At 46.5% G+C, this 16,776-nt stretch overlaps 1 protein-coding gene across 1 annotated transcript in view; it reads right to left on the reverse strand.

Moving 5' to 3' along the window:
* The window catches only part of EMB (embigin), a 65,172-nt gene that overhangs the window by 25,018 nt on the left and 23,378 nt on the right, over positions 1 to 16,776 (reverse strand). Inside the window, exon 4 of the mRNA XM_075575919.1 lies at positions 942 to 1,030. Coding sequence (XP_075432034.1) covers positions 942 to 1,030 — 89 coding nt within the window. The remainder of the gene's footprint in view (positions 1 to 941; positions 1,031 to 16,776) is intronic.

Here is a 16,776-nt window from a genome sequence, read left to right on the forward strand (position 1 = left end):
AAACTGACTGCTCTCCTGGCACCTACCTATGACCACGGCAAGTATTAACACTAACCCACTCTCTCCAGCCCAGATCCGGCGATCTTGATTATCCACCCTCCAGGCGAGCCTCCGCTGCTGTGGGTGCGCAGTTTCATACTTTCCCACCTCAGTACCGGGGTCCCGCCTTGTTCGTGGTGAGCGCAAGCGTTACTTGAAGAAGACTTGAGAATAGTTATTGTTTGAGTCGAAACGCAAATACAATAATATAAAAAAACAGCGGCACATCACCAGAGATATATAATAGTAAATATGTGTGTGCACGTATATGAGATAAATCAATAAAAACAAATATATATTTATAAAAACATACATCGTCCAAACCGAAGGCCTGAAATAAACTTCCTGTATAGACTGAATTTGGAATTTAATATACGTGTGTGTGTGTATGTATATGTATATGTATATATATATATATACAAGTTTTTTTTATGTGTGTGTGTGTGTGTGTGTACCCACAAAAGTAGAAAACGTTCACAGCACTCCTGTTGAAGTAAAATCAATTAATTTTACTTAATACATAAAAGTACACAACAGTACGTAATGTGCTAAACCAGGTTTATTTGCTAGGAATGTGTGATTTCAATAGATGTGATTAAAGAAGAGCAAAATCGTATAGAATATGGTGAGATCAGAAACAGATTTCCGCTACTTAATGCCTTGTCAAATCCTGTCATCTGACATGTACAATACCGCAGCTACTAGAATAGGCGCCAAGTACATTTCCAAATAGGTCAACTCTAAACCACTGATACTAAGAGCTGATACACAATGAATTTAAGAGAAGGAAATTGCCTAATTTGTCAGAAAAAGAGTTCAATCCTACTTCAGTTTGCAATGTGTTATACATAGTTCTCTAAATTAAAAGGGTGTATTTTATGATTTATAAACTTGATTCTTACCGTCAAAATGAAATTCTGCACTTACTTCTGTTGTACCTTTGAAAACGCAAGTGTAGTTTCCCAAATTGCTCTGGTCTTTCATTACAAATCTACATTAAAAATGAGTAAAGTACTGTTAGGAAATAATAAATGGAAATGTGAATATTATACAGGCTAAGTTGCCCTACTGCATACTCGAGATCAATGTGTAAGTATACTCAAACTTAATGTAAATAATGGGGATAGGTCACAACTGGAAGGGAGATTTATAATTGTGTTAGCGCAGATAAAGCAATGCAAAAGCTGAACTTTCAAGTTTATCACAATTTACAAAACTCGGCTTTTGTGTATTTGTTTACCAATGAAAAATGATATAATGAATATCTAAACATTCATAGTATACCAAGCAACACCTACTTTTCTCTTTGGTCTAGAATGGCAGATTGTGGCTTAGATGTATTCAATGATATTAAGATTCAGTGGGGGCGATTCACTAAGCAGTGATAACTTGTTTTAAGTACGAAAAATTGCTTTTAAGATCGATACTGCCTGCTGCGCGATTCACAAAGCAGTGATAACAGTGCTTTATTGGCCATAAAAGAAATGTTTCAGCCAAAAAAAAATACGTCCAATCAAGAAAAAAACGGTAAAAGTGCAGTTTTTTGCAAGTCAGCGTGATTCACTAAGCAGTGATAAGTGAATCGTACTTTAAAAGCACGCCAGATTTTTGCACCAGCTAAAGGCTGGCGCAAAAGAAATGGATCCATTGTTTACGTTTTTTTCACCACACAATTAATACAACAGGCTGGTGAGTGTCCCCGTGTGATCCCCGCGGGAGTCTGGGGCCCTCGGTGATCCCAGCGGGAGTCTGGGGCCCTCGGGTGATCCCTGCTGGAGTCTGGGGCCCTCGAGTGATCCCCGCGGAAGTCTGGGGCCCTCGGGTGATCCCCGCAGGAGTCCGGTGTCCTCGCTGGCCTGCGGTACCAATCGTGTGCCAAAAAAAATAATATCCAATACTTTGCATTCATACAACCCCTGGCCTCTAACATATACAGTACAACAATGGTCAAAATATTATCCAGATATGGATAATAGTGCATTTGTCCATTACAAATAAAACATTAAGCTGCAGAAATAAAATAAATAAAACTTGCTCTCACCCCTGCCAGGCTGCCACGATAAAGGCCGTCCTCATCCTCATCACTGTCCATGTCCTATTACTAATGCCAATCAAACAATTGAATGGCACAGTGGGTACATCACATGTGACAGATTTTTGGAGGAAAGGATGTGACGGACGTCATCCAAAGGGAGTCACATGGTCTACAACAACCAATCAAATTGGGGATACAGTTCCCACAATCTGATTGACTGAAGTACCATGTGACGGCAGCCATGTTGCTTTTGGTGATGTCATGTTAATGGAAAGGAAGCCAACCATTCTGATTGGCTGGGTTCACTTCCTTTACATGATGTCACCAAATAAAACACATGGTTTTCACAGCCAATCAAAGGCGTGTGAACCATTTGCACTCAAATGTGATGTCACAGGCCTATAAAAGCCTTTGCAACCTCATTTGACGGCAGGAAGCTGAGGAGGGAGGACCTCCTCCTCCAGTAGAATTACAAGGGCGTGGAAGAAGATGAAGAAGAAGAAGCCAAAATTGGATTATAATTTACTGATGAAGGTAAAGAAAGAAGAAAAGGACTTTGGATTTTTTTTTACCTGTGGCCCATTGCTGTTTGGGATCGTGGATTCGTTCGAGAGCTTTCGGTAACCACGGGAATCGGAGGGTGAAGAATCAAAGGTAAGGAAAAAGAATGTATGTTATTTTTCTTTTACAGGTTTTTTTATTTTATTTTATTGGTGATTGCATTTTTTTTTCACGCATGTTCTGTATTCCAAATGTATTTATGTATGGCCCTTTAGGGCTATACATACATACATACAGTAAGAAGCAATGGTAGTTTTGGCAAATGCTTGCTTGTATGTATTTTAAATGTATATTGGTTCTTTGATTTTAAATTTGTATGCTATTTAAATTGCATATTGATGTAGGGTTCAGGCATTTTTGCTGGTGTTTTAAATTGTTTATTTCTGGCTTTTGATTGGTGTTTGCTTTTTAATGTTGGATTTTTTTTGACTTTTGATTTTGAATGATGCAGTTTATTTAGATATTTATTTTATTTATTCATGGTTTTATTTTGGTGGTTTAATTGTTTATTCTGGTCTTTTTTTGGATTGGATTAATTGATTGGTGGTAATTTTGTTCGGTTTACTTCTTTATTTGTTTTTAGTTTGAGATTGTTTTGAATGCATTGGATCTTATTTGTGATTGTTTTTTTAGGTAGACCATTGACTGACATAGTGTTAAATCATGGCCATATTATATGGGCATGATATACCCACTGTGCCATTCAATTGTTTGATTGTCATTAGTAATAAGTTCATTTTGCAATGTAATGTTGTTTTATTTGGGCCTGTTTTTTTTAATTCCTTCACCATTTCTTCCTATAGTGGTAACAGGCCCATATTATATGAGCATGATGTATCCACTGTACCAATGAATGGGTGAAGGGTGGGGGTAGTTGCCCGGGGAGGGTGGTTAGGCCTCCTGGGTTGGCAGTGGGAGAGGGTGGGTTAACCCCTAAATTACTATAGTGGTTACTAACCGCTAAGGTGATTAAGGGGTTAGGGGACATTAGATTGTATTTTTGATTGTACTGCATTGTTTGTGGCAACGGAGGACATGGACGGTGATGAGGATGAGGACAGCCTTCATCGTGGCAGCCTGGCAGTGGTGAGTGCTTTAAAAGTACGATTTTAAACCTGTCGTGCTTTTAAAGTACGATTCACTTATCACTGATTAGTGAATCATGCTGACTTTCAAAAGCGGCGCATTTGTCGTTTTTTTGCTTGATCGGACGTATTTTTTTGGGGGGTTGAACAAATGCCTTTTACGGCCGATAAAGCACTGTTATCACTGCTTAGTGAATCGCGCAGCAGGCAGTATCGGTCTTAAAGGCCATTTATCATACTTAAAAGCAGTTTTCACTGCTCAGTGAATCGCCCCCTGTGTGTGAAACTGAAATCTGGTAAACAGATACTAATTAAACCTGCTAAACACATGCCCTGTACATGTCTACTAAACATTTATAATAAGCATAGAGTACCTATCGTGTGGCCCATTCACTTTAAGGAGAGCTAAATTAGTTAATCTACTTAATATAGGCATTAATGGTTAGTGAAGTCCTTAAAAACACACTATATGACTATTTATTGTATGTTGCAGGTAAAATTTTGAATAAGAAATGAAATTGCAGCAGGAAATACATTGGGTCTCAAGTTGAATTCGGATAAAATTATAAATAACATTTCATGTAAAAAAATAGAAAAAGTGATAGTCTATTCAGAACCAAAATAATCACGAGGCAAATACATTATGAAAAATTACACAGCAAAGGCAAGGAAACAAGTATATCATCTATGTAACCTTTAGACATCAGCAGTGTAGTGTGTGGCTAATGATAGATCAAAATCAAATTAAGATGGCTTAAGATAGATTCTGACATTGTCCTCTAGTAAAACTGTTAAGTTATTGATATTATTTCTTTCAAAATAATTCATTGCAAAATCTATATTCTATGCAGCAGTGTATGAAAGGGCATTTTCATGTTGTTCCATTTATGTCAGAGAGATATATGGTTTGTGGTTATTTTATGCTATAAATTGGACGTTAGAGGAGGAGATATGTGGCATGATACATCTAACAATGTTAGCATTTATAGCTATTTATAGCTATAATTTGTTATTTCTGTACGTCTCTGTTGATTAAACAGATGTTGAACTATTAGACCTGATCTCAACATACTGTAAATATCATCTGTCAAAGAGACCTGCACTGTGTTCAATTTTAAAATAAGTGTGTTGTTTTTAGAAACAGATGACAATTTTAAATAATTTATATAATGAAGATGAAATAAAGATTATGATTATCTGATTACAAAATGCATGTGACAACTAATAGAAAGAAATTCCAGTGTGTCATGTCAGAAATCATGTGAATACAAAACAACGATAAGGTTGTGTCCCTCAATATTGTAGTATACAAAACAATTCATTAACAAACTGTGATGGTAGAGCCAGCATGGCACAGTATGTTAAAGGTTAATCCCACTGATTCCCCCTACGCATCAAGATCGCGACCCATGTATTGGGTCAGAAGGGCTATCTAAGTACCGACAAAATGGCTGCCATCCTTGTTACTGTGTGCCATTCATTTAGTCATCTATAACAGACAGTTTATTTTCAAGGTTGTGCTTACTGTGTGTATTTGGTGGGACTCAATGTGTGCTGGGCCTGTAATTCACTTAACGAGGCTAGCATATAATGAATCCAAGGACTACCCGTTGTTCAGGGCCAGGAGGTTTATCCTCTCCCCGGCAGTGATATGTCTCACCCTGTGGGAGGTATGGAGCTGAAACCAGGGGGCAATGCCTGGGTCCCAGCCCTGTTGGCACGTTCCCTATTGGCCGATTTCGTATTTCCCTCGCCCTTAGGGCTGTCCTACAGCACTGTATCAGGACCCATTCCTTATTGGTCCGACCAGGGCCTCTGATTGGCTCAGCAAAGACAATCTCTTCACTTCTTGATCAGCATCCGGTTTCCCATGCTTTCAGATGGAGGCCGGTGTTCTATGTAAGCTGATGCGATCAGAGTTCCACAGTTGTTCGTCATTAGTTTTTGTGAATGGAGACTAACTGGACATACGAACTGTAACCCGAGAAGTGGTGATCCTGAGTTACTGGGATAACCTGAAATGGACATGGAGGCATCCTAGACAAGCTTGCTTCGGCTAGCATAATGAGCTAGGAGTCCCCCGTACTCCCCTGTATAGGTGAGTTTTGACCGTATTACTTCATTTGTGTTGCTCCCTCTTTGCTCCAGATGAAATAAACCTTATTTACTTAACCTCTTTGTTCTGTCTGGTGCTTGTGATCCCGGTGTAATAGTTTGGACTCCCGTGACACAAATGTAAAATTTCCACAGTATATACTGTGTCATATAATGCTGGCATATACTTATTACTCTTCAATCAGGCACAGTGTTCTGTCTCCTCTTTCAGTTCACTTCCTGGTTTTATTATGTTGTCCTGGAAAACCCCCTTCCCAACTCTCTGACTTGGGCAGCCCCTCCTCCCCTTGTCACTTGGTGCATTCCTACCCCTATCTCCTGCTCTGTCTGGGTAATTCCTACCCTTTGAGAGCTTGCCTCACTGCTGGACAATTCTCCCACCGCTTCCCTAGGAAAAGCTTTACTATTTACCTTTCCCTATTTCTATTACATGTTCCCATCCCCTAGTGTTGTATTTCCTTAGTACCTTTTCCCCTTTTTATTTCTGTTTTTTTCCCCCAATAAAATATTTCAGAGAATAAGAGGCCTAACTTTGTATAGAATAGGAATTGAGTTACGTTGTCTACATCTATTCACTAGCCACAGTGCTGATAACAGTAAATAACAGCTCTACTGGGGGCAGGATTGGACACACAGCAACGGCAGCACAGACAGCTACAGAGTGAGCAGACCCCCTACAGCTCTATACAGATACAGAGTGAGGTAGATTCCCCTCAGATCATCCCTTGCACTACGTTTCCACAACTAGGACTACCAAGGGCCATGTTACGAACATCTGCCAGGACACGGGTAAGAGCAATGAAATCCTGTACGTACAGCTATCCCTATGCTGACCAATGCAGGACACCGACCGGCCCTAGATGAAAGAGTCATCCATCACTGACGCACGTAGCAGACTGCACGCCACACATTTTGGCAAAGGCCTACAGATACCAGCAGCATGTGTAGCCGTGACACCTGATTCACCCCAAGAGATGGGAGGTTGCGCTTGCAGAAAGTAGTTGCAAAAGCCCGCGAAGGAGGAGTGCTTTTGGCGGGAGAGGAGCAGTCCCTTGACCCAGCAGCCCTACGGGGAGGGTCAGGTGAGAGCGTTTAGCCTATGGGCTGAGGAGTTGCCAGCGATATAGGTAGTAGATGCGCCACGTGGCGGCAGAGCTACTTGGAGAGATGAGGAGATGGAGATACTGCGTGGGGAGGTTGTACCCCCAGGCGCAGGCCAGGTGCCCCAGGCCCAGCAAGCCCTGAGTCACCTTAGAGACAAGCTGAGCTAGGGACCGCCTTAGTAAGGGTCTTACCCCCGTATTGTTAGCTTTGCCCGGGACTATTCTGTTGAGAGGGAGATCTGGGCTCAGACCCCTTTGGAGTTACCAGAGTCCGAGAGGGAGCGTCCGGGACCCTAGCGAGGGAAAGAGCGTTGTCAACTCAGAGACTCTTTTCGAAGATCGTGGCAGTTCCGAGCACTGGAGTGCTCGGCAGGTATTTCATCAAGTTCACCAACTGTACCTTTCATTCACCAGAGACATAGTGGCTGTGCAGTCACCCATACACACACATAAGGCTGGTTGTGAGCGGGAGAGCTAAACAGCATGTTTGGACACGGGGTGGGATCACCCGGTGGCGGGATCTGTCGCAGGTGGAGGCGCTGCACCTGACATATATATTGCACGTACCCCAGGCTCTCAGTGGCAGAGGCGCAGGCCCTGTGAGCCAGCAGGTAACACAGCACATAGTAACAGCTTGCTAGTGATAGGAAGCAGGGTTACATTTGGAGGCGCTGCTGAGATTTCAGACCTGGGGTGCCACTCGAACCTAAATTGTGATCACCATGGCTTTGCCCACCCGTCACGAGATACGAGACTGGGCCCGTCAAGTCCGCACGCCTACTCGTCGCGCCGTAGTGCTGGCCGGGGTGCCCATGGCCCTACCCTTAGAGACTTTACAGACGGCCTTGCGACAACTCCCGGGTTTTGCCAAAGCTCGCCTGGTAGATGTAATGGTAGACCACGACTCCAAGTAGAATACCTTACATGTAGACTGTCGGCGTAACCTGTTAGCGCTCGAACCTGCCGTTCCGCAATCCCTGGTTTTGCCCGATGCACCGCCCGGCGGTAGCCCTTTCGTTTACCCCCTCCAAGATCCCCTCGTACGTCCGTTGGATGAGGACGACCCCACCCTCCTGTTGATCCACTATGCCGAGAGTGAGGTCGCTAGTTGCCGCTCCATGTCTAGTGACCCGGGATCCAGCGCATCCATGGAGGCAGGAGTGAGCAGTAACATGCTAAAGAAACTGAATGACAAAATAGACCTGCTATCCAGCCCCCCCAGTTTGCCACCGCTAGTCGAAGCGCTTACCTTAGCCACCCACGTCCAGAACTACAGGAAGCTAAAAGCCTTCTCGGGGACCCTCCCTGTGCCTACCGGGGAAGATGGGGTAGAAACGTCGAAGTAGCACACGCGGGGAGTGATGGAAGAGTGGTCGTGCACCAATGTAGTAAAAGACAGAGACTCATGGAGTGCCTGCGGCCCCCGGCGGCCACTCTGATCGGAATACACCGTGAACAGTACCCCGATCTAACCTCTCGCTTGATGATAGAGTTCCTGGCCGAAGCCTATAGCGCGGATGACGGGGCCTTGTGGGCAAAGTATTATGCCGTAAACCAGAAGGATGGGGAAGAGCTATCCCCCTATATACACCGTGTGCAAATATCTCTCGGACCGCTGCTGCATTATAAATATGTGCTACCCTCCCAGATGAATGAGTATCTTCGGAAGCAGTACCTCCGCGGATCCAGTCCTTCTCACCCAATAGCCAGCATGATTCGTGATCATCTCACCCCCCCCTCGTTAATCCAACTACTGCAACAGGTGAAGGAGCACGAGACGCATCTAATGTTACACTCTCCTCAGCGGCCGAAAAGTAGCGGTGGCGCTAAAACCAGAGGAAATACAGAGAAGAAAGAGGAACCACCGGATCCGCCTGGCTCCGGGAAATCGCCGTTCGCGGGACGGTCGTCCCCTCCACCGGATCGCCGGACTATCCCCAGAGACATGTCCTGCTATAAGTGCGGGAAGCGGGGACATCTATCCTACGATTACCGCCTGGGCACTTCTCGACCCCGGAGCCCCTCACCCCCGAAGTTCCCGTCCCAGGCTATGGTCTGCGGGGTGTATGCGACGGATGCAGATACAGACGGAACCCTGTCCGGAGAGGCCGAATCGGTAGAAGATGGGAATCGAGTGGGACCGGTAGCGCTGATCCAAGTTTTAGTGGATGGGATCTACTCTTCTGCACTACTAGACACGGGATCACAAGTCACCATCATATACAGAGGGTTCTACGATCGTCATCTTCAGAAGTGTCCGCTGCGACCGGCGGACCACATCAAGGTACGCGGGCTGAGCAACGACGACTACCCCATCAACGGGTTAGTGACAGTGGATCTGGAAATACAACAGCTCAACACGGGAAAGTCTCACCCCATGAAGGTGGATGCCTTGGTGTGTCCGGAACCCAGAGACACCCCCAAATACCCTATTATCCTTGGCACCAATGCCGATATTGTACAAGCGGTCATCCGGGCCTATCTACACGAAACTAAAGAGCTCCCTATGTCCAGTCTACAGCTGCAATTGGTCCAATCAGACCCAGCCCAGCCTTCCTCTCCTTCCGATGACTACGGACTACTGTTCTGTGGGTGAAAGGGGTGGCCAAAGCTTTTCCCCGGAGAAACGCAAAGAATCTCCGCTTGGTGTGCTTATGCAGAGCGTCTAGCCGAAGACCAACAATTCTCACTCGAAAGTACTCCCGGAGAAGATGTGAGGCGAGTGTATCGGCTCGTACCCGAATACCGCTATTGGCAGGGCGCCATTCCTAGACGGATTGATGTGATGGTACAGAATCTATCACCCTCCCCCCTGGTCATCGATGTGGGCCAGCAGATAGGAAGAATCTATCCTGTTAGTTCAGTGGAAGAAGCCGTGCAAGTAAATACGACCCGAGTGAAAGAAACAGGGACGGCCCTGGACTTCGATTTCGGCTCAGCCGAATTGCCTGGAACCTGGAAGGACCGGTTACGGGCACAACTAGAAAAACGATGGTCCGTATTCTCTACCGAAGAGATGGATGTAGGGTGTAGCCGCAACGCCCAGCACACCATTTGCATGATGGATGAGAAGCCCTTCAGAGAACGTTCTCGCCAACTCGCTCCCCGGGATGTGGAGGATGTGAGAGCCACCCTCCATGACATGGAGGCCGCAGGGATTGTCACTGAGTCCCGAAGCCCCTACGCCTCCCCTATAGTGGTGGTTAGAAAGAAAAATGGAACTGTGAGGCTGTGTGTAGATTATCGGACGCTGAACAATTGGACGATACCGGATCAGTATAACCTCCCTCGTATAGAAGAGATCTTAGATGCCCTACACGGGAGCAAGTGGTTCAGCATACTGGACCTACGGTCTGGATACTATCAAGTCCCGATGAGCCCAGAGGATCAAGAGAAAACAGCCTTCGTCTGCCCCCTTGGGTTTTATCAGTTCACCCGCATGCCCCAAGGCATATGCGGAGCGCCCACTACCTTCCAGCGATTAATGGAGATGACGTTGGGTGACCTCAACCCCCGCGAATGCCTGGTGTTCCTAGATGACATCATAGTCTTCGGGAAAACTTTGGAGGAGCATGAGAATCGCCTCTTGAAGGTACTAGATAGCCTGTCCGCAGAAGGCCTCAAACTCTCTCTGACAAATGTCGGTTCTGTCGGACCTCAGTAACGTATGTAGGGCACATAGTGTCCGGCGCCGATCCCGCTAAGATAGAAGCTGTCGTTAACTGGCTTCGTCCCGAGAATGTGGGGGAGCTACGCTCATTCCTGGGTTTCTGCGGCTACTATCGGCGACTTGTGGAGGGGTACTCATGAAGGGCCAAAGCCCTCAACAGTCTGCTCCGCATATACCCGTCTGAAACGGGCCAGAAGACCCATGCTGCCAAACAGCCCTTTGGGGATAAATGGACCCCTGAGTGTGACCAAGCCTTCCACGACCTGAAGCAGAGCCTGACAGCTGCTCCGGTCTTGGCCTACGCCAAACCCGAGCAACCCTACATCCTGCACGTGGATGCCAGCCTGAGTTGGCCTAGGAGCCGTGTTGCATCAAAAATATCTCGAGGGGTTGCGACCCGTGGCGTACATCAGCCGCAGCCTCACCACCAGTGAACAGAACTATCTGGTACACAAGCTCGAATTCTTGGCCCTTAAGTGGGCCATAGTGGATAAACTTCGGGACTATCTGTACGGGGTGTCGTTCGAAGTACGCACCGACAATAATTCTCTAACCTACACCATGACCTCAGCCAAACTGGATGCGACTGGACATCGCTGGTTGGCCGCGCTTTTCAATTACAACTTCACCTTGAAATACAAACCTGGGACACCATTAAACATTGGGGCGGACGCCTTGTCGAGACGACCGGGATTGCTCCCTACCAACGACGAAGATCAGTGGGAAGAGACCCCCGGGCCCGGAATAAGAGCCCTCTGTGGCACGGCAGCCAACATAGAAGAGCAAGTAGCCTTTTCAGAATTACGGGTGGCTGACTCCCTAGGGTGCACTCCCACCGCTATACCTGCAGCCTATCGGGACCCGAGTGGGATGCATGTTACCCCAGACCAGATCATTGCTTGGGAAGACATGGTACGTTATCAAGAACAAGATCCGGTCGCAGGAACTATCCGGGATGCCCTTTGACAAAAGCGTTGGGGCCTGCTTCGCCAGACTCCAGGGGATGTCGGAGGTATACTAATGCAGGAAGCGGATAAATGTGAAATTCAAGATCGGCTGTTATACCGAGTGGTGAAGTATCATGACCACCCGGATCGCCGCCAACTAGTGTTGCCAAAACGACTACAGTACTTAGTGCTGAAAGCTCTCCATGATGAACACGGGCATCTGGGGGTAGACAAGACTTTCGGATTAGTAAGAGATAGATTCTTCTGGCCAAAAATGAGAGAATCAGTAGAGCATCACTGTCGTAGGTGTGTGCAGTGTATCCAACGCAAGACTCTGCCCACCCGAACTGCCCCCATGGGTAATCTAAAGAGTACGGGACATATGGATTTAGTCTGCATGGACTTCTTGTGCATCGAGCCCGACACACAGGGTAAAGGGAACATGCTGGTCATCACGGATCATTATACCCGCTATGCTCAGGCCTTTCCGACAAAGGATCAAAAAGCTATTACGGTGGCTAAGATCCTCTGGGAGAAATATTTCATGCATTATGGGCTACCTCAACGTCTGCACTCCGACCAGGGATGGGACTTTGAAAGTAGACTGATAAAAGAATTGCTGAACCTCTTGCACATTAAAAAGTCCCATACTACCCTTTACCACCCGGAAGGGGATGCCTTGCCCGAGCGTTTCAATCGCACTCTGCTGGACATGCTGGGCACGCTAACAGGTGTCCAAAAGACTAAGTGGAGTCGCCATGTGGAAACTCTAGTCCATGCTTATAATTGCACCCGACACGCATCTACCGGGTTCTCACCCTACTCTCTTATGTTTGGCCGTGAGGCCCGTCTGCCCGTGGATATACAGTTAAGAGTCTCCACCGATGGGGTGCACAATTCCAACCATTTTCGCTATGTACAAAGATTACAAGAGATTCTACAGAAGGCCTATGGGCAAGCCGAGAGATCCACCGAAAAATTGAATGCCGGGAACAAAAGGTGCTATGATCACAAAGTAAAACATAGAGACATTAAAATGGGTGATGCCGTACTGCTCCGCAACCTGGGAGTACCGGGAAAACATAAGTTGGCTTACCGTTGGCGAGAAGGGGTGTACGAAGTGGTTTCTCAAATGCCTGGCCTTCCAGTCCACCGGATAAAAGACTCGGAGGGGCGGATAAAGACGTGGCATCGAAATCATCTGCTCCCCATTCCCCAAGTAAAAGAAGGAGTTTTAGAGAGGCCCACATCTCCCCTGAGTGGGGAACGGTCATCAGGACAAGAAAGCCCGGAAGATTCACGGGAAGGAACCTCTCAAAGCGGCCTTCCGGCCGCGGGTGCATCTCCCGAAGGAGCTACGGGCAAAGAGCCCCTTGGCCCAATGACAGAGACACTGACTCCAGTGAGTCCGCCATTAAATACCCAGAGCCCGTGCTTTATGCCACAAAGAGATGTTACAGATCTACCCTGCCCCTCAAGGGCCGAGTTGGAAACACCAGATGAGAATTGCTACTCCCCCAAGGAGGTAGCGGAAGAGCCAATTCGCAGAAGCCAAAGAGCTGGACAACCTCCCACAAGGTTGGCTTATGATCAGTTCGGGGCACCCCATTATGAGTCTCAGCAGTGGGCTCGCAGCCGGGTTAAATCTGTGATTATTATGTTCAGTGAAATGTACAAGTTGATAGAAGAACTAATGTATTAGTGTTTTTCATATTATAAATGGCTTTGTTGTTGTCGTTTTCCAAGCTGGAATGTTGGAATCCACAGGGGGGAGGATGTAGCCGTAACCCCTGATTCACCCCAAGAGATGGGAGGTTGCGCTTGCAGAAAGTAGTTGCAAAAGCCTGTGAAGGAGGAGAGTGCTTTTGGTGGGAGAGGAGCAGTCCCTTGACCCAGCAGCCCTACGGGGAGGGTCAGGTGAGAGCGTTTAGCCTATGGGCTGAGGAGTTGCCAGCGATATAGGTAGTAGATGCGTGCACGTGGCGGCAGAGCTACTTGGAGAGACGAGGAGACGGAGATACTGCGCGGGGAGGTTGTACCCCCAGGCGCAGGCCAGGTGCCCCAGGCCCAGCTAGACCTGAGTCACCTTAGAGACAAGCTGAGCTAGGGACAGCCTTAGTAAGGGTCTTACCTCCGTATTGTTAGCTTTGCCCGGGACTATTCTGTTGAGAGGGTGATCTGGGCTCAGACCCCTTTGGAGTTACCAGAGTCCGAGAGGGAGCGTCCGGGACCCTAGCGAGGGAAAGAGCGTTGTCAACTCAGAGACTCTTTTCAAAGATCGTGGCAGTTCCGAGCACTGGAGTGCTCGGCAGGTATTTCATCAAGTGCACCAACTGTACCTTTCATTCACCCGAGACATAGTGGCTGCGCAGTCACCCATACACACACATAAGGCTGGTTGTGAGTGGGAGAGCTAAACAGCATAATTGGACACGGGGTGGGATCACCCGGTGGCGGGATCTGTTGCAGGTGGAGGCGCTGAACCCGACATATATATTGCGCGCACCCCAGGCTCTCCGTGGCAGAGGCGCAGGCCCTGTGAGCCAGCAGGTAACACAGCACATAGTAACAGCTTGCTAGTGATAGGAAGCAGGGTTACACATGGATAAACTCAAACCCTCACCACACACCACACGCGACAGTGACAATGCAGATGCTGAGACACACAACCGCAAGAGTGAAAAGCCTAAGCAGAGAGTCACACTTACACAGAAGGCCCACAAAATGTATGAATCTGACATCGATGAACACCGTGACAAGTTAGAGAAGGCCTGGGAGAACACTGGACTTCAAATATATAATGTACAAATATTAGTGATCAAAAAAAGCAGATTAAACAGGCTATAGTTCAACTGAGATCATGCCATAGATGTTAACAAATGCTGTCACCGGGATATCTCACCTACCTGACACGGACCAATATATCAGAAAGCCGGCAAAAACGTGACCTGGAGAAAGCAGTTCATCTTGAACGTGATGGCTTAGTGCAGATGGCTATAACAGAAACTGAAAGCCAGAGAAAGGACCTTTTGCTGGAGACTACATCACAGCACTCTGGCGCATCAAGGCATTCAACAAGGTCATTAAACTTAGAGCGATCTAACATATCTAGTGCAAGCACAGGTGCTACCAGGTTGCAAGCTACCTCAGAGGCTGTACGTGCAAAGGCCACTTACAGTTGACAAAAGGTTGCCATGAAATTGGAGAGAGTCTGCATTAAAGAGTAGTAGCAAAGGGACAATGCCGCTTCCACCACCGCAGCAACAAACTCTGCCACAACCACTGCTGCAGCCACCACCCCCAAAGCCACCACCACAACCTCTGAGCATAGGAAGGCCAATTTGGAAGCAAAATTAGAGGCCTTATGTGAAGAAAAGGAAGCAGCCGCCGATGAAGCCCAAGCCAAGATCTTGCAAGCAGCCGCAAGACAAGATGGCATGGAGTACCGGAGCAATTGAATAGCTTCAAAAGCTCCAGCTCAGCGTACCAGAGACTGTGTAATAAGTCACGCCAGTACGAACACCAGTTTATCATCTCTACCCGATGAGGAGGTATCACAGATGCCGAAGCTATGGAGAAACCATGTGAAAAAGATGCTGTTCCTCTAAAGACATACGCTACGTAGGATGGCTACAGCTACCACAGTGAGCCACAAGCTCGCATGAGTACAGATACACTATAACAGGCTCACAATCCAGGTACGCTCGCACAGAGGAACACACTTTCCCATGCTTACACGCAGTCATGCGCAAGAAACAAACAACTGCAAGGCTCTCCTCACCAATAAGCATTGCACATACAGCCGCGGCCGCTTTTATTTTAACACTTCTCGGTTATTTTCCAGTGACTTTTTCTGAATGCCACGCGCTTGACTGCGTTCATGCCACATTCATGTCGTATTCATGTCGGCCGTCACCCTCGCTTGATCTGTTTAATGATAATGGTTCGGATTTTATTGGTTGCAATTCTTCGCATATCCGCCAGGTGGCAGATCTTCATGAATTGTAATGAATTCTAACGTACTGTACATGCGCTTCAAGAATGTGTCGACTTGCAGGTGTTTAAAAAATACCACAGTGGTCCATTGTGAATTGACCTTGGTACTGAAGAAGTTACAACACTGTATCTATTTAGGCGTTTCATATTAAAAACTCAATGCAAAGTGTCTGGTGTTCTATACTGCTGCGACACACTTTATTCGAGCAAATACCCAGTATGTACCTGGCAGATACCTGGAATGCGCCGCTCCTCACCTCTGACAAGCCCCGTTGCGTTTACCTTCCCAGCCTGGGTTCATGCCTGGCTGACGGGCGGCTGATCTGTTAAATGATAATGATTAGGATTTAATAGGCTGCAATGCTTCGTGTGTCTACCAGATGGCATAAATTCATGAATTGTAATGCAGTATATATATATATACTGTGCAGTATTGCAGCCAGCGGGAATAAAATGCTTCAATCCCTGCCTGGAAAATAACGCAATGCACTCGGGCAGAAAACAGTCACAAACCTCAATACACCCGAGTATACCCGAATTCGTGGGACTAGCCGAGCTCGAATAAAGTGTGTCGCCAGTGTAGTCTAGAGAGGTCCAGAGATGAGTACACCACTGCAGTCCGTGTTCAAAAAACCTGACATAACGTACGCTTATTTAATATGGTCAGCAATTAGTGCAGCAGATGATAAGATGGGCACAGTTGGTCACATTTATAAATATTTTATCGAAAATTATGACTTTTACAAATTTTCACCAGATGCTCGTGTGTGGAAGCGTGCAATAAGAAAAAAGTTATGTATCGATCCATGTTTTTTTCATATTGATCCCGCACCCGGTGTTAGAGGAGGGTATTGGTGTGTTGCGTGAATAACTTATAGTTAACCGCTCACCAATCGATAATAATAGGAGCAGCCGGTGCAAAGGAATAGTACTGACAGAACAAACAAACAAGAAGACACAGATAGTCTCCCAAATATCCCTTTTTAACTGCACAGCAAGGCTGCTATATGAAATAGGGGTACAATACTCCCTGACAGATAGTTTAATAAGCTGTATGGGGTACAGAAAGTAACCGCTCCCAGCACTGTGGGAGGACAGTTACCAATAAAAGCCTAGTACAGGCCAAAATAATAAAGTTTTATTAAATGCAAGAAACAACGACGCATACTCAATTAGCATAAAAACAATTAAAACGCAGGGTGATAGGTAACACCAGAGGGAAGTA

This window comes from Ascaphus truei, chromosome 1, assembly GCF_040206685.1.
Source record: "Ascaphus truei isolate aAscTru1 chromosome 1, aAscTru1.hap1, whole genome shotgun sequence".
Classification (NCBI taxonomy): Eukaryota; Metazoa; Chordata; class Amphibia; order Anura; family Ascaphidae; genus Ascaphus; species Ascaphus truei.